A 19,045-nucleotide genomic window follows, 5' to 3' on the forward strand; every position below is an offset into this window, starting at 1 on the left:
GATGGATGGACAACACAAAGCTAGAGATGTGTTTCTAATTATTATTTGAGACTCTGTCCATGATTTTGTTCTGCTGTCAGTGGATAACGTTGCCCCAGTTTTTGCTGCCATGTTTCCTAATGAGTAGAAGAATGCCAGTCACAGTAAATGGCAGTGAATAGGTGGGGAATCTATAGGTGAGGAATCCATAAAAAGAGGTGCAATCAATCATATTGTTGTAGAGTTGGAAGGGGCCACCAAGTGTCATCTAATCTAACCTCCTGCAATGCAGGAATCTTAGCTTAAGCACCCATGACATGACAGATGGCCATCAAACCTCTGATTGAAAACCTTCAATGATGAGTCCACCGCCTTCCGAGGGAGTCCATCCCACTGTTGAACAGCTCTTAACATCAGAAAGTTATTCCTAACGTTTAGTCAGAATCTCCTTTATTGTAATTTGAATCCATTGATTCGGGTCCTACCCTCTGGAGCAGGAGAAAACAAGCTTGCTCCATCTTCTATGGGACAGCCCTTCAGATATTTGAAGATGGCTATCATACCATTACTCAAGTCTTCTCTTTCTCCAGGCTAAACATACCCTACTCTCTCAATTGTTCCTCACAAGACTTCCAGACCTTTATCTGAATCAGTCTAAGTAGAAAGTTGTGCTCATTTTCTGCTTGCGGTAGATGGCAACATGGTAGGCTGACTTTGATGCAATGCTAACATGCAGTTTAGCAATAAAACAATGGGTAATAGTCAACTAAGTTTTACTCAGAAACACTGAAATTAATTAATATGACTAAGTGAAGTCCATTGATTTCACTACTCTAAGTAAAACGTAGTTGAATATCACCTAATGAATCTAGCCACTGACTCAGACACTACCCTACCGCCCTCTGGCATGGCCATCAGGAGATTGGAAGACTTTCCTTCTGTTTTTAATTAATCACAGTTTCTCATGCCATCCAAATCTGGCTAACTATGACTAATGTTAACTATGCTTAGTGGAAAGAAGCCAACTTTAAACCATAGTTTCTGAAGCTGGCTTGCTTTCACTAACCATACTTAAGATTAATCCGTTTAGGGACGCGGGTGGTGCTGTAGTCTAAAACACTGAGTCTTGGGCTTGCCGATCAGAAGGTTGGTGGTTCGAATCCCCGCGACAGGGTGAGCTCCCGTTGCTCGGTCCCAGCTCCTGCCAACCTAGCGGTTCGAAAGCACGTCAAAGTGCAAGGAAATAGGTACCGCTCCAGCGGGAAGGTAAATGGCATTTCCATGCGCTGCTCTGGTTTCACCAAAAGCAGCTTAGTCATGCTGGCCACATGACCCAGAAAAACTGTCTATGGACAAACGTCGGCTCCCTCAGCCAGTAAAGCGAGATGTGCGCCACAACCCCAGAGTCGTTCGCGACTGGACTTAACTGTCAGGGTTCCTTTACCTTTTTTAACACACTAAACTGTAGTTAATCTAAGACAATTCAAAACTTTCCAATCTCCTTGTGACCATGTCAGAGGTGGTAGTAATAGTTATGTGTATTCTAACATTTGTGCAAAAATACCAATCTGAAATAGTCAGCATATAATGTTGCTAGAATGCTAGTAAATGACTAAAAATTTCAACAGTAGCATTTAAAATATTTTTTAATTTGCCAAATATAGATATTACCATTCACTTCAGAAGGCAAATAAGTAAGTCCAAAAATACGTTTTATTGGGTTTCGGGTATTTTAGTTGTTAACAATCCTGACCCATCAGGATATAACTATAAATTTAAAAAGAAATAATGTTAAGCTATCTAAAATATCAGCCCTTGATTTTGGACACTCAGAATAAGCAATATGGCTTTTAGTTACTCTAACTAGCTGAACAAATAGGTTGTTGCTGGCACACTTCCAGCAAAAATTAAGTTTTTTATTGTGGCACATGCTGCTTCAAGTTACATTTCCCATGCAGCTAGAATCAGCTGAATAAATGCAGCAGTGAAACTCATCTGTAGGAAAGGGAAAGGGAAAGAGAGTCCACACAATAAGCCCCCAATCAAGGCCTGCATCTTGGCAGTGATCTTAAATGATTATCACTGAATTATACCAGTTATCTCAATAGTGGCACTGGTTTATCTAGCTCAGTGGTTTTCAAACTTTTTTTTTCTTTGCGCCACACTTTCAGAATAAAAATCTGCTCATGCCACACCAATATTTTTATTGACAAGAAATGGGAAACAAAAGGAAACAACAACTAGAAGTGTTAGATTTATAACATAGAACACAACTACTTTATAATATGATCATGGGACATCCAGAAAGTATAAAACAATGCAGCTATATAGGAACATGAATCATTCCCAAAATATAATACTGATTGTCCTTAAATCTTCCAGCCACAATTGCCACCCTCTCCTGCCACACCAGTATGGAACATCACACCCTATGAGAACCACTGGTCTAGCCAGAACAATTGAAAACAACCATCTGCTTTAAAAAGAGGTTGATTACATCAAATTAAGCTGAATACAAAGAAATGCTACACAAACTGGGGGGGGGGGACATAGCAAATGATTTTTATGGAAAATCCATGTGTGTCATGATTGTGAATTAGTGATTTTGCTTTTTAATTTGAATTGTGGGTCACTGTTGGACAGTCTCTCTGACATTTAATAGCAAGAAAATACTTTAAAATGTTGTCCATCAGGGAAATTTCCCGAAAAGCACTTTTAAACAACAACAAATATTCTAATGAGGCCTATAATCTCAATCTTTTTAAAACTGTAATCCAAGGCAACATATTTCTTTCAGCAAACAAGATGATTCAAAAATGGGCAAAGAACAAAAATGCCAGTTACATGTTATTTTGCAGAAGACTTCAAAGCAGTATTTCATGTAATAGCTCTTTGGATAAGGACTAAATGTAGTTTTCAACTACAGGTTTCATTTAAGGGATAGCTTTTGTGCATTTAGAGGAAAAGAGACATTTCAGAAGCATGTTTTCATCTAAAACACACATGCAAGTAAGTGCGGTAGCTACTTCAAACATGTGGAACCAAAGTGACTTATCTCTCTTATCCTTTCACTGATAAACTGGCTCCTTCAAACTGACAGTTTTACAGACATTTGCAAGGACATAAAAGAAAATGCAAATAGATCATCTGTCTCGCACCCTTCTAGTGAAAGCTTATTGTTTATTCAAGGTCCCCAAGGGTCTAAACAAATAATGTCTCTAGCAATAAACTGTCCTTAAAAGGAAGTGCTGCTCCCAAAATGCTTGCATGTCTTTGAATGTACATATGCAAAGAAAAGTGATACCTAATGTGCAGTTTAATGACAAGGCCACGGCTACTAGAAAAAGCCGCCCCGCCTCCCTTGTCTAACAAAGTCCAGCAAGGATCAGAAACAAAGGATTTCTTTTTTAAAAGGAGTATCTAGTTAAGTAATGATTTGGCTTCCTTGCTGAAAACTTTCTGGGCCAGTCTACAGGGAATAAACAAAGAAAAATTTAAACTACTAAAGATAAATTATTATTTACTTTAAAAAAAGAAATCCGTTTCTCTATACCAAGAACTGCACAACGTTATTTTGCTGCAAAAACCTTCCAAGCAAGCAGGGCAACATTAAGGAAACAGTATGTGGCACAATCATTACTCTTCAGCATAACTCAGCAGCTGAATTGCCTAAAGTGGGCTTCCTCAACCTTGGCCCTCCAGATGTTTTTGGCCTACAACTCCCACAATCCCTAGCTAGCACAACCAGCGGTCAGGGATGGTGGGAATTGTAGTCTCAAAACATCTGGAGGGCCAAGGTTGAGGAAGCCTGGCCTAACCCACTGTTGGCCAAACTTGGCCCTCCAGCTGTTTTGGGACTACAACTCCCATCATCTCTGTCACGGTCTGATTCATGGGCAATCAAAGTCCCAGTAGGGGACGTCAGGACCAGGGGCAAGATGGCGGGGTGGGAGCAGGAACGGGGGTCCAGAAGTCAGGAGCCAAGAATCTGAGGGTCAGAGAGCCGGGAGTCAAGAAGCCAAGGGTCCGAGGGTCAGGAAGCAGGGACTCAAGAAGCCAAGGTTCAAGGATCAGGAAGCAAGAAGCCAAACGCAGCAAGGCAGGAAAGGTGTTGCTGTGGCAAAGAGCCGAAGGGAAATGCTGACCTTATAACCCTTCCCAGCTCTTGCCACCAAGTGCTGTGAGTTACCAATTGGCTTCACCTGTGAGGCTGCAACTTGCCTCTTCAGAACAAACTTAGGAAGGCCCCAGTCCTGCAAAGTCCTATTGGTCACAGGGCCTGGCTCCTGCATGCACACCTGACAATCTCTAGCTAACAGGACCAGTGGTCAGGGGTGATGGGAAATGTAGTCCCAAAACAGCTGGAGGGCCGAGTTTGGCCACCACTGCCAAACTATCAGTTTGGAATGTTCAGTTTTACACATTCATTGCATGAAGCCCAGGCATCACCTCGTGAGCTGGCATTTATGTTCTGGGGACACCATACCTTCCTTACCTACTTGTTACTGGAGAAACTGCAACTGTTCCCCTTAGGCGGCATTTTCACTGCCATTCAGGATGTGGCTGCGTAAGTGAGCAATGTGTGGTAAAGCACCTGCTTTGCATGAAGACTGTTCTAGCTCAGTCCCTAGCGTTGCCAGGCAGCAACGCCGAGTTCCTTACCTGAGACCCTGGAAAAGTGTTGCAAATAGACAATTCCAGGTAGATGGACCAAGTGGCTTATGTAACCCACCTGCTTGGTGTTCCTCATCTAAAGCATCCGAGCGTCATGGTTTCTGGGGTGGTGAATGAGGGACTTAGCAAAGGAACCGTAAATAAGAAATACAGCACATTTATTTGCAATTTCGTTTTCCACAATTCATCTCCATTTCTCCTTACTTACCAGGAGAACCTCCCATTGCATCTGGAGCTTGGGCAGAATCCAAAGAAGAAACCACACTGACAGCATTTGTGGGCAAATTTATAGTGGATGTAGAGGCAGCCACGGACTTCTTTGGTGCCACAACAACACTCCTATGAGGGGGGGAAAACATACAATTCAAAAACCCTTAAATGTTTAAGGATATCTGAGTATAGTGTTATGATATTCAGATAACAAATTCCAATTTCTGCAAACAAAAAGCTTTCAGCCAGGTTTGAAGGTTCATATATTACCAAATAAATAAATAAAAATTAAAAAATTGTCCAGTAGCACCTTAGAGACCAACTGCGACATTACCAGTTTTACTTCTTGTAAGGCTATTGTTATAGAAAGTATGATAACATCCCACATTTTTATATTAACTTCTCCAAAAGAATCGTAAACAAAAAATACTGTTTGTTAGAGCATAGCAGTCACCACTGGAGGCAGTGCTACTTCAAAAATTTAAACACTTCTGCTTAAAGTACATTAAGAGAAGTACAATAGGAGAATACACATAAGAAGACTAAATCTCTTCCTTAGAATCTTCAGTTCCTTGGTAACTCATTGCAGAAATGACCTAAGAAATCAATGGCCTGTTTATATTAATACGTCTCACATGATTACTCAAAACTGAATACAACTCCTGTTTCAGGCATCAGGGAAAAGAATATCTTTTGCATTACTAAGACATAATTATGACAAACCAATTTCAATTAAACAGTAATGCTTTATTCCAAACACCTAAAAGGCCCAGTTAAACATACGCTAAAGACACTTTTAATTGCAAGTTAGCTCCATAAACATGCAAAACCTCAGCTAATGAGCTAAAGACTACAGCTGATATATTGTGCACTCCCAGAGCAGTGCTTCCTTTTAATTACCTGGTGTTAACTATAAGCCAAAAGTCTTCAACATTCAATTTATTTAATCACATCTTCTGTTGACAGTACTGTAAGTACAAGTTGAACGTATTCCCTTAATAGCATTAAAATATATTCAGTTTCTAAATAAAGTGTGTTAAAACTAGCTTCAAGTTCACATACGATATATAAAAAAACTTTTCAACACTTTATAAATGTAATTTTTAAAAGACAATTTTTCATTGTTCTCATTTTAAGTCCCAGTTATTATAATAATAACACTAAACCATATCCTTGATTAACTAACTGTTCTGAACACTATTCACTATAGACATGGCAGCGGGTGCCATATCATTATAAGGGTGACTGCTAATGTTAACTATACTCTAAAAGATGGAAGCAACAGCCACCTGAGCCCCAAGCCAAGAGAATGTGTTTAAAACCATGAATTCTTCTCACATATACGTAGAGTTGCACTGAACAACTGCACTGCATAAGGAAACTAATATGTGAACTCTGGACCTGATCCTAAATTCACAAATGAGTAGCACTGAATTAAATTAAATGTGTACATAAAGACTAGGGTCATAGCTAGCCAAATTCAGTATCCTGATATTCAGAATTTATGTCTGAATTAAAAGCAGAAATGAGGTGATTACAATAAGGATGATCAAATATGCACCAAAAATTAGAACCTTTTAAGAACACTGGTGGGGGATTTAATATATATTTCTGCATGTGTCAACTAAGGGATTGGCTCTTCTGGGTAGAATCCAGAAGGGAGATGCAACTAATTTGGTTAGAAACATCAAATTTTCTCCTTAGTATCCACTCTTGAGAACAGAGCATTTTGGAGCTAGTTGTTTGACTAAACTCTCACCAGTTTCCTTAAGAAATGCCTTTACTGAGATGCGTTTCCAAGTGATGCCCACTGCAGTCTTGGACGGCTACAACAAGGTCCCATATGTAGACAGACTTTGTATTTGTCGTCAATCTCAGGTGGAAGACATCACTCATTATCTGTTAGTCTGCCCCTTATATAGAGACCCAATAGATCACTTTCTAAAACCTTTGTTCATACAAGCAAGCAAGCACACCCTGGCAGAAATGGTTTTGCCATTTTATTGTCATTCATATGGTGAATGACAATAAAAGCTTTGTAGCACACCAAGTGGCTCTCTATGCACTGGCTGCAAAAAAAAAAAAAAATCAGGAAAAAATGAGTTAGATAAAATCACTATAAATTGTTGAAATCAAGCTGGATCTGAGTTTGTTCATGTCTCTGGCAACTTCTCTCTTTTACATCATGGATGTTAGCAACTTGGATTTTAAAAGGGGGGAAATTCATTAGAATTGGAGCTGTAAGAGAGGGAAACTGCTTTAATACTCAGGAACTTGGCAAAATCTTTGCAGCTTTTTCTATTATGGATGTATTTTTCGTGCTATTTTATGAATAGTATTGCTTAATACAAGTTTGTTATGAGCTTTGGCTAGATCAATAAACTTATGAACTGAACTGAAATATATTTCTAGGTACAGTATATATATTTATTTTCTCTATCCATTTCAGTTTGGTTTTAGAGTAGGATACAGTACAGAGACAGTGATGGTGACATTTGTGAATAATCTGCGTCGAGATATTAAGGAGAATGGCGCTGTGGGTTAAACCACAGAGCCTAGGACTCGCCAGTCAGAAAGTCGGCGGTTTGAATACCCGCGACGGGGTGAGCTCCTGTTGCTCGGTCCCTGCTCCTGCCAACCTAGCAGTTTGAAAGCACATCAAAGTGCAAGTAGATAAATAGGTACCGCTCCAGCGGAAAGGTAAATGGCGTTACCGTGCGCTGCTCTGGTTCACCAGAAGCGGCTTAGTCATGCTGGCCACATGACCCAGAAGCTGTAAGCCGGCTCCCTCGGCCAATAAAGCGAGATGAGCGCCGCAACTCCAAAGTCGGTCACGACTGGACCTAATGGTCAGGGGTCCCTTTACCTTTTAATTGTTCATTCTCAAGGACTTTCAGTCATTTGATTACTTCTATGATGGGACGCGGGTGGTGCTGTGCTCTAAACCACAGAGCCTAGGGCTTGCCAATCAGAAGGTTGGCCGTTCGAATCCCCGCAACACGATGAGCTCCCGTTGCTTGGTTCCAGCTCCTGCCAACCTAACAGTTCGAAAGCACGTCAAAGTGCAAGTAGATAAATAGGTACCACTCTGGTGGGAAGCACCCAGGGGGACTCCATCCCCATCCCTTGCCTTCCCCCAACTAAATTTTTGACATTTTTGCATGGTAATCTCAAAAAATTTGTGGTCTGTTTTAGCACTGTGCTATTTTTAAAATATAGTGGCAAAACTGGTTTGAAATCACATCAGGATAACGGTTTTGACCCAGCAATATGCAGCAATATAGTGCTCCTTGTGTGAGGGAGAACAGGGCAACCGATTTGAAGCACCACACCGATATCACATGTTGATCTCAGCTGATAACGCTGCTGGCCCCCACTTCAAGACACTGTGGCACTACCTTCCCCTGGCACTGAGGCAGAGCAATTTTCTCAGTCAGCAGGAAAGCAGCAACAGCCACAGTGGATGTGTATCCTTGCTGACTGCCCCATCCCTGCCCCCTCAAAACATGCAGCACAGCTGCTCCTTCCCTCATCCCCATGCCTGATCGGCACATCCACCTACCCACCCGCCCAGTCTCTGTAGCTTCTCCTTCCCTCATCTGCCTGCTTCATCTCCAATTTCAGACATAGTGACATATCAGAATATTGTGATGTTTAGCTGCTGATATATCAACATGTTGAAAACCAGTTATTGCTCAGCCTTAGTCTGTTTTTCAGTGGTACCTTGGGTTACGTTACCTTCGGGTAACGTAACTTTTGGGTTGCGAACACGGCAAACCATGAAGTATATACTTCCAGGTTTTGTCGCACGTGCGACGCCTCAACTTGAAGACTTTTCAGAGTATATACAGACCCTGGAACGAATTAAGTTCATATCCGGAGAGTCCACTGTATACCTAAATTCCTTTGCTTATTAGGGGGCTACCTCACATTTTGTTCAAAAATGTTGTTTTGCAGAGGTAGCTACCATAGAATTAACAAAATTTTCAAAAGTAGGGGTTCCGTGGCTTGGCTTCTGAAAAATAAGGAGTCCTCAATAATTAGCTAGCTGAGAATCACTGAATTAGTTCATTTATTACACAGTAAGGCAATGAGTGCTGCTGTTTTATTTAAAGGACAGGCTTGAAAAAACTGTTGGTGGTACAGAGTAGGAGCTTGAAGGGTACTCCTTTAAATATAACTTCATCCAACTAATGAATTATAAAAAGAGAGAAGACTTCAGTGTGAGCATCCAGTATCCCAAAGGTCGGATGCAATCTCGTGAACCACATGCAGGAAATCTGAAGCAGCCCTGAGGGTGCAAAGTGAAACCTAGAGACTAAACTGTACAGTGGCAGGAGGATATCTGTATGGTCAGGAACTGAATCAGCATGGGGTAACATTTAAAGGGCCCCTGACTTTGACCTTTTCATTCCCTCTGAACAGCGCTTGCAGATGTTACAACTTTCTGCACCTGTCCCTTGTCCACAAAACCCGCCAAAACACTCAGCAAATGCAAGTATATGCCAAAACCCTCTGCAGAAAAACCAGCAACATACATTTGGGAGTCTTCCTGGACAGTTCTGGTTGGAAGGAGGCTGGCCTGTATGAAGGTGAAAGGTCAGTCACAGAGCACTGAAAATTAGTGCGGCTCTTTAGACAGAGAATAGGTGTGGAGAGGTAATAGGGGCTGGTTTTACTCTACTAGTTCAAAAACAGTCAGCCCAATCTTTGATTGCACCTCTGTAGGAGTAAGCTTAACGAAGAAACAAGGCAGCACACATTTGAAAGTTGTTAAAATTGTTAATAAGCCACATGCAACATGTAAAGGGTGAAGGATGGTGGTTAAAGTCACCCTTGTGCATTTTGTCAATTCGCCACTCATAATCTGACATGACAAAGGAATAAAAGAACAATGTCATAGTTCAGTTAGTTTCTAGCATCTGACAGAGACTAATGGTCTCATGCCTTTGAGGGAGGAGCCTATAAGCCTGCACCATATATATTTATTTATTAAGTTAAAAAATGAAACCTATAAAATTGGAGAGCATGTGTGCTTTTCGAACTAGTTTTCACTGCACAGAGCAGTCAATGTTGCAGCTTTCTCTCATCTTTACTTCCTAAAAACAAAACAAAAACCATAAACAGTACTGACCTTATAAAATATGGGTTTTAGTCACAATTAAACAGAAACATATTATTCACCAGTACTATTAAACTAACTACCAATGTCTTTACAGTAACAACAACAACAAAAAAAGGATTTTTGTTCCTGAAAGGTTACAGAGGACAAAACACTGCAAATAGACTGCTAATTCAGTGTCTCTACTGGCTTAATGAAAGAGTCAGACCAGGCCTTGAACTTTTATCAAGATAAATCCCTGTCACCCACTAATCACCAGACTGGATCTTCACATAAGATAAAAGAGTAATTTTTGGCATGGGAATGAGCGCACACACCTTGTTGTTTGCAAAAACCCACAACCTGGCACTCTTTCAGCAAGGTTTCACTCACATAGCTGTTACTGTATACTCTCCAGCTATGCCTGGAAAGTTGATAATCCTTAAGATATGAGGAGAGTTTTGATTTCTGACACAACATTCCTGAGATAAATGCAGGATCAGAGAGATGCTTTGAAAGTCCCAGAGATGCTTTGCCGTAAAACTGCTACATGGGGGAAAAAAACTTTTAACAAGGTGTCTTTTCCAACTCACCCACCTCTCCACCCCCCACAGAAAAAAATGAAAAACATGAACTCACTGGGCTTTGTGTTCTGCACCAGACAATACATTAAATATAAACCAGACACACTAAGTTATACAGAGCATCCTGAAGTCTGCTTGTCCAAAGTTTCCCACTGTAATGTTAGTATATTGGTGTGTCCCTGGAGATGAAAACCTCTTTTTGAATGTAGCTCCAGTTTCCTGAATACAAGGTCATAACCTATTCTATCCACCCTCACCCCAGAACTGCAACAGACCCTTAGATGTCATCTGAAAGAAAACATGTCTTCCCACCAAATTTACAGCATCAAGACTGGATGACTTTAAAACTGATAGCTGCATGTTTTTTTAGCTGTTCACATTTTTAAATAGGTGTTCTGTACCCACAAATGTCTTGATTACCTTCTCTAATCTATAAAATGTTTTGGATTCAGGATCTTAAGAAGATCCATGTTACACTTAACAAGTGCATAATGTATTAAAATAAATCTTAAGAGTAAAAGGTTGTAACTTGTGACCACAGAATGGAAAAAATAAGAGCAAGACATCATTCATAAATGTATTTTTGAGTCTACAGTCACTGACTTCATTCGGTCTTTGCTACATTAAACTGAGCACTTGCTGGCACACCTAGATCAAGAGATGATTTGGCAAAGGGCTATGAATATAAAGAAGTGAGTATCATTGATACAGAGGACCGGACATTATGTAAGGGAGACATAGACAGCTGCAGCATAAGGCATGTGGTACAAAACTGATTACGCTGTATGGGATGGCTATACATGATGCAATCTTGAACTAAATGGAGGCTGGGGGCCATAGAGTCAGTCACGACTGGACCTAAATGGTCAGGGATCCCTTTAACTTAAGTGTAATGTTAAGTAATATTGGATGCTAGAATGAAATCAATCCCCCGAAAATGTCTGACATATTGTTTTAGTTTAGAATTATCTGCATTGTTACGTCAAATAATTTTTTTCTACAGAATTGTGTAAAATTATTTGCAGAGACTCTGAAGCAAACAGTCCCAAACAATGTTTATGTTGCTATCACAACACCAGATTATTTTTTTTAAAAAAAAAACCTTACGTTGTGCACAGTTTTAAGTAAAATAGATTTAAAATGCAGTGTTTCTTACCTGTCAAAGGATCGAAACTGTACAGGCTGTTCGGCAGCACCACCCCCAAGGATTCCAAGAAAAGCTGGTGGAAGAACTGCCGGGTCAACTGTGGCCCCATCTGCAGGAGCACTGACCAAACTTCTGAGGATATCTTTCACATTGACATTTTTTGCCGTTTGCACAGAGGATGCAGTTTTAGTGTCCATCTCAGTCTGCACTTCACTTCTGCTTTCTTGAGATTTATTGACTTCTGAAGAAAGCGTACACAGTACTTCACTGACTGCATCTGGGCCTGCAATGACGCTTTGTGTTTCTGCTTCTGTAGCAGCTTCAGAACTGTGGTCTAATCCGGAATGTGCTTCCTCCTCGATACCTGAATCTCTTCTTTGCACAGACGCAACACTTTCCAACTCCTCGGCAGGTAGGGGAGCCACGGCGGTAGTAGCTGCAGATGGGTTTTCTGCATCTTGAAAGATACGCAGAAGGAAATTGTCATCAGAAGTTTACCTTAAGGAGCCTGGAAACTTTTATTATTTAAAAGTACAGTATTAATAAATATAAAATTCCAGCAATACATTTCTCAACAAACGTCAGCTTATAATGAAAAGAGGTTTCAAAAAAGAAAATACCACAGAGAGAAACAGGGGTAGGCAACCTAAGGCCTAGGGGCCGTATGCGGCCCAATCGCCTTCTCAATCCGGCCCACGGACGGTCCAGGAATCAGCATGCTTTTACCTGAGTAGAATGTGTGCTTTTATTTAAAATGCATCGCTGGGTTATTTGTGGGGCATAGGAATTTGTTCATCCCCCCCAAAAAAATATATAGTCCAGCCCCCCACAAGGTCTGAGGGACAGTGGACCGGCCCCCTGCTGAAAAGGTTTGCTGACCCCTGGTTTACACTTTCATTCCAACCACATTTACTCAAAACCAAGGGGACGTCTGTTGTGCTAGTCATACCAATGAAGCAGGAGGTATCAGCATGTGTTGTGTGTTGGAGCCCTTAAGAGGAGAATTCACACACTCACTTGGGCACACGCAGGGATGGAAGGGTACAGGTGGGCATACATGCCAAAATAACAGAATAAAACACAGCAGAAAACACAATTGTAAGTATGCTGATATGGCCTTTTAGCCATTTGCATTTGGAAGCACCTCCACACCAAACTGTCCTCCATTTTGGCCCAAAGCGCCAAAATGTGAATATAAGTATTTTTATCAATTCAACAGTCAATACATTGTTATCATTCCATCACTGATCCATTATGACCGAAATGGCTGGTGGAAGGAAGCATTTTGTTAATATTCTGCCATACTTTCCCCATCAAAGATGGAAATGTGCTAAACCAAGTCATGTATAAAAGGAATTTTTAAAGATGAAGAATCCTATTGGAAGTTTACCACTAACACAGTATTATCATCACAAGGAACGCCAACAAAAATATTAAAAATTAATGTACTGGGCAGCAAACAAAAGCATCTATGAAAAATAAATTCTGCCTAATAGTTAACTAGCCCTGAGGGATACTTGGGAACAAATTCTGTATTTAAAAGTAGTAATTAGAGGAGACTTCTTACATCAATTTTCAAAAACAGTATATTAAATCTAGTAAGTGTTTTGATTCTGTACTTTTAAAAAACAAACACACACACATTCCACGAGGTGTACATCTGTTCAGATCTTTATGTTCTCATCAGAACCACTTTCACAGAGCCTACGAACAAGTACACATTTCAGAATATTTACATATACATATAGTTTGAATAGAATCTACAGTCGTCTTAAAAGCCTGAATTGTTACTAACCTGTTGTTGCAGGCTTGAGTGACTGAACAGACTGAGGCCGCCTACGTTCATCCTGAGGTTCCAATATGTCTCTATATTTTGATACCATGAGGACGGAGATGAAATATACTACTGCCAAAGCCAAGAATTGTGCCTGTTTGCTATCCTCCTGTAAAAATAAATGAATACAGCCTATCAAATTCCATTCTAATCGGAATATTATGCTATCACCTGCTACAAACTTATTTCTTTAAGTGAAGCACTAGAAGCAGTTACAATGTCATTGTAGATTATGTATAAATAATCATCATTTGACAGCAGTAAAACCCCTTAATTACTAGCACTCAAAGCTTGATCTACATAGGCGTATATAGGAAGAAGGATTCGGAGCTAGTAGCATAGACTGTTTACTTCAGCTCTCCCTTTTGCATACATGGAATTTCTCGCATTAAGAAACTAGTACACAAGGGAGAAAAATTCTACCCCAGTCTTCCCCATATTGTGCTAGCTTTCTGCTTGCACTGAGTTTTAAAAACAACTTAATGGACTAACCAAAACTGTGATCATCTGTTGAGTGCTTAAGTTCTTCTGCCACATTCTGCAATAAATCCAGACCCTACTTCATAAAGATTACCTCACTGAGTTTACCCAACATGGTACTTTCAAATGTTGTTGGACTACAATGCCTATCATCCCTGATCATTGGCTCTGCTGGCTGGATGCTGTAGTCCAGCAAGTTCTAGAGGTCATCAAGTTGGGGAATGCTGGTCTAACATATCATAAATATTGTAAGAAATAAATATATAAAAAAGCAAACTAGATGTTTAAAATATTGTTAGATGCAGTTACTGAGAAACTCTATTTAACTAGAACTCTGCACATGTCTCAGAACAACATGTGTGATTTGGCTTTCCTCTGAGGAACTGATCCCAGTTCATGCTAGTTATGCAGGAATTGGTTATATTTATAATCAAATCCCAGAACTCAATGCAGTATCTAACATAGACAACATGTGATGCAGCTATCAATCAGTCCTCAGGAATGAATGGATTCCACCCAATAGCATATCCTGTTGTGATCAAACCAAGTAATCTTTTTTTCTTTGCTTTTTTAATAACAAGGCTATGATCATCTTATTAAAAATAAGATTTGATTGACAGAGACAACCTTGTGACATTGTTTTAACCCTTAGCTGATGATCCAGGATGACCCATGAAACCTCATCATCTGAGCCTTTTATTATGATATTCAAGTCTAACTCAGCCCTTCATGAAATCCCTTAAAAAAATTAAATTCATGATAATTTATTCCTATAACTAAGTGCCCATCATAGCCCCAGGTTGTTCAGTCTTCCACCTAGGAGACTGTTAAACAGGTTTATCCTCCCTCAGCAAGACTGTTCCACCCTTTTTTTGAGGTCATATTTTTGGGATCTCACCAGAAGGCTGATCTACACTCCCATTTTTCCAAATGCTCCAATGATATAAAATGGTGCAGCACTACAAGCAAGAACCAGCATTTACCCTGGAAGCAAATTTTGAGTTAAGTAATTTAACAATCTAGAATTGGGAATGGAGTATGGACAGATTACACATGTTATCCTCAGGAATAAAAGCAATACACTGGAAAATTCACATTCCATGAACTAGGGAAAGGACACAGTATATATGAAGTTGAAACCACCTGCAGGGACAGCAGTTTATGGAAAACTTAAGCCTTTCATCCTGACCCCAAATTCTTGGTCTGCTATTCCCACAGAGTTTTATGATTCTCTTAGACACTCCATTAGATTTTAACACCACAGGAAACTGCATAAGGACATTGGCTCAGAAAATCAGGGTGTAAAAAAAGAACACAGTAAGTTGGAGAAAATTGCTAACTCACTATATCTCTGAATACCACTGCTCGCAGTCGGTTAATATCCATATCCTGTAGGAGTCTGTCAATATCCCTTATTGGAGAAATTCCTCCAGTCACAATATCAACTGGGCTCTGTTTAGAATAAAAGAGTTTGTATATTATTTTGTTTTGATAAGCACAAAGGATGGCCCAAAGCTATCATTTCCACAACATTACAAAACCACCGTTACCGAGGGTCCCTCCAGACTTCCTTTTTAGTTGTGCAATCACGATTATTTGTGCTAACGAGGACAGTACTTGGGGTGGTCACATACAATCATTATTTCAATAGTTTGTGATTGCAAATGTTTCAAGGTGGACATGTTGCTTCGTTTCTAATTTGTTTATGTCTCACAACTTCCTTCTGTTATCCTGTAACTTTTTATACCACAATTTTTTTGGGGGGGTGTTGTTTTGTACTATAGTGCAAGACTGCCTCTCCAGATGGCAATAATGCAATAACACTGGGAAAGAATTGCAGGACACCTAATAAAGTGGAATGATGTGTGGATGTTCCAGTATAAATCCACCACTAATGCACCATTACGGCATCAATGACATGTTGCAGAAACGCCCACAAAAAAATCCCATCAGTCTGGAAGGGCCCCTAGGGACTGGTGTTACACACAAATCAAGTACAATGACAGATACTCAAGATTGTACCAAAGAAAGAAAACTGGGCAAGGAATCTAGAAACATTGAGGACAGATCTTTTGTTCTTTGCTCTCCCCCTTCACATCCCTCCTCCCAAGCAACTGCATTCGTAAGTTAAACAACTTATATATACAACTTAAAATAAATGCTCATGTTATTCAAATGCCCTGTTTTTCTCTGTAATGACTACAGTGCCATAAGAAAGCTCCAGAGACTTATCCATCAGGTCACAGAGATAACAGTATCAACATCTGCCTACGTTTAATGTCAGAAGATACTTGCCTTTGCTCCAGACCTTCCTGCTGCTATCAGGCTTTGTACTGTTTTCTGACACTTAACATTTTCCCCGCTAGGCTTCATTAGTGCCTGTTGCTGCTGACATTCCAAGCAATTTCTGACTGCCACAGCACACACTGAAATGAAAGGATACATAGCAAGTCTAAAGTATAAACACTGCTGAACCTGCATACCTACTGCTGCAGAAAGATAAGTTTCAATTTTTCCAATACTAATATATAAACAAACCCTTTTTTGAGGGGGGGGAGAGAGAAGTTACAGCTCATAATGAGTACAGTTCTGTTTGCTTCTATTCAAAAATCCAACAAAGTTTAAGAAATATTACATTAAAAAATTCTGACATTGTTTTGTTACTTGCGGGGGGATGAAAAGTTTCACAAGGCTGTAATTTCACCTACGTTGGGTTGGATCCAGACTTCCCGATAGGCCAGGCATGGCCAAACTTGGCCTCCAAATGTTTTGGGACTACAACTCCCATCATCCTTAGCTAACAGGACCAGTGGTCAGGGGTGATGGGAATTGTAGTCCCAAAAACATCTGGAGGGCCAACTTTGGCCATGCCTGCCATAGACAGAGATCTGGTCACAGGATAACTCTTGCTAGAGGAGGGCAAAAAGCAATATCCCATTATTTTTCCCCCACAAGCACCCTCCTGAACAAACTGTGGAACATTGTGAGCAGCAAGCAGCATGACAGACAGCAGAAGAAATGCGGGAAACTGGGGAAAATAATGTTTCCTGCATTTTTCCTCCAACAAGAGCCTCTGGTGGAGCTCAGTCCCATTTACAAATTGAAGGAATCCTTCCATTCACAGAAGGGCAACTCTGGGTCCATCCAATATATATTACTATATAATGATACTGTAAGGGTAACATGAGAGGTCTCTAAGCCAGTATCTCAAGAACTAGATTTAGGCATTTTTTTACAATATCAGCTACACAATGAAAGTCAGGTTATTAGTTGCAAAATTAATCTAAGCCAGGTATATTAGTACAAAAGTTTAGGATCAAAGTTTATTCATCCTTATTTCTTTTGTTGTTGCTGTTAGATCACTCCATTCTTAAAGATATCAGCCTCAAATACATGCAAACTCTTAGGATGACTTAACTTCCACCTAATTTGTCCTTAGTCACTGGAAATGATCTGAAGGCAAACAATTGGGAAGTTCAACCAATCTTACTTATGCTGGGGATAGCTCGGTTGGTAGAGCATGACTTTAATCTCAGGGTTGTGAATTCGAATCCCATGTTGGGCAAGTTTCCTGCATTGCAGGGGGTGGACTAGATGACACTCATGGTCCCTTCTTTTTGCCCAACATGGACTTGAACCCATGATCTTGAGCTTAAGAGTCTCATGCTTTCCAATTGAGCTATCCCTTCAGTCTAATTCTAGCCTTAAAAAATACCTCATTGTTCTTAGGAAGTTTTACGTTATTTCATACTAAATCTGAGTCTACCTCAGGTAGCTCACAGAATGAGTTCTCATAAAAACCCTACTCAACAAAATGTATTTTAATGCTTAGCAGTTATCTGCTTACCAAGCCGAAGACACTGTCGTAAAATTCCACCCGATGACATATTTTTCTCCGACTCAATTTCTGTAAATCCAAGGGAGCTTGCGAATATTAACACATCCACAAGGCTAATTAATCTTTGGAGGAATGCTACAGAAGCTTCTATGGATAGTCCTTGAGTTGGCTCAATGTTTTCCAATTCATGCTGCATAGTGGAACATGAAAGAACAGCTTTTACTTCTATACATTAATTAGGCATCATCACTATTACTTGGTGTGTGTTGATATTGGAAGTGGCCTCTTGAAATTTCTCATGTCACTTGACCAGGAATCTAATAAGGTGGGGATATGAGGAATGGATAAATCCAATTAACACAAGTTTGAAAATAACCACTTGTTTAGTCACTGACCTCCAGAGGATCAAGGCAGAATTATTTTAAAATGAAGAGTTCATGCTTTACCTCAAGTGACTAGCATGGTCTTTTTGGGGGGTGGGGGTGAGGGGTGGGAGGCTAGTAATCTGAATGTGGAGACAAAGGTAAGAAATAGGAAAATAAACCCAATGGTTCAAATCATGACATTGGGCACACATGGTTTGCAATTTAAATTATAGCTTGCCATGAAAGGAGCCAGTGAGATTCACTCTGATCTGAACTGTAGTTTAGCATTACATGTGAGCTAAGCCAAATGCACCAAACTTTCTCTGAAAAGATAGGGTCGAAATAAAGAGAGGATCTTTCCCAGGGATGGAAGAACTATGCAAGCTACTAGCTTAGCCAGGGTTCCCAAACCACTGGGACCTCCTAAAGAGGTCCACCAGGGTAATTTTGAGGTGCCCCAAACCATCTCCCCCCAAAGGCATAGTCTCTGGCCAAAGCAAAAATGGTTGTTGTACCAACAAAAGTAGCACTTTCACAAAAGTAGGGAAACATTGGGGTGGGGTGGGACAGGCAACTAATTACTGGCTGGTACTCCAGACCAAAATTCCTTCCTTGAACAGACATGAGCACCCAACAGCTGTGCAGACAGTAATCAGCACCAGAACACTAAGCAAAAGGGTGAAGGGCAGCAGTGAAGGCATAGCAGCAAATTGGCAGGGTGGTGGTGGTACTGACCACAAAATAGGCTAAAATTGGACCAGATAGAGATGATCTTACTAAGCCATCTTGTCCAGTACCATAGAGGAGTAGATTGCAGTCAACCCCACACAGCC

The 19,045-nt window shown here is 40.3% G+C and overlaps 1 protein-coding gene across 1 annotated transcript in view; it reads right to left on the reverse strand.

Annotated features, from left to right (window-relative positions):
* The window catches only part of LRBA (LPS responsive beige-like anchor protein), a 363,867-nt gene that overhangs the window by 263,403 nt on the left and 81,419 nt on the right, over positions 1-19,045 (reverse strand). The window contains 7 exon segments of the mRNA XM_081926283.1: positions 4,862-4,992; positions 11,705-12,131; positions 13,438-13,528; positions 13,531-13,638; positions 15,354-15,461; positions 16,305-16,435; positions 17,857-18,037. Coding sequence (XP_081782409.1) covers positions 4,862-4,992; positions 11,705-12,131; positions 13,438-13,528; positions 13,531-13,638; positions 15,354-15,461; positions 16,305-16,435; positions 17,857-18,037 — 1,177 coding nt within the window.

Source organism: Podarcis melisellensis (genome assembly GCF_964234715.1).
Source record: "Podarcis melisellensis genome assembly, chromosome: 9".
NCBI classification, from domain to species: domain Eukaryota; kingdom Metazoa; phylum Chordata; class Lepidosauria; order Squamata; family Lacertidae; genus Podarcis; species Podarcis melisellensis.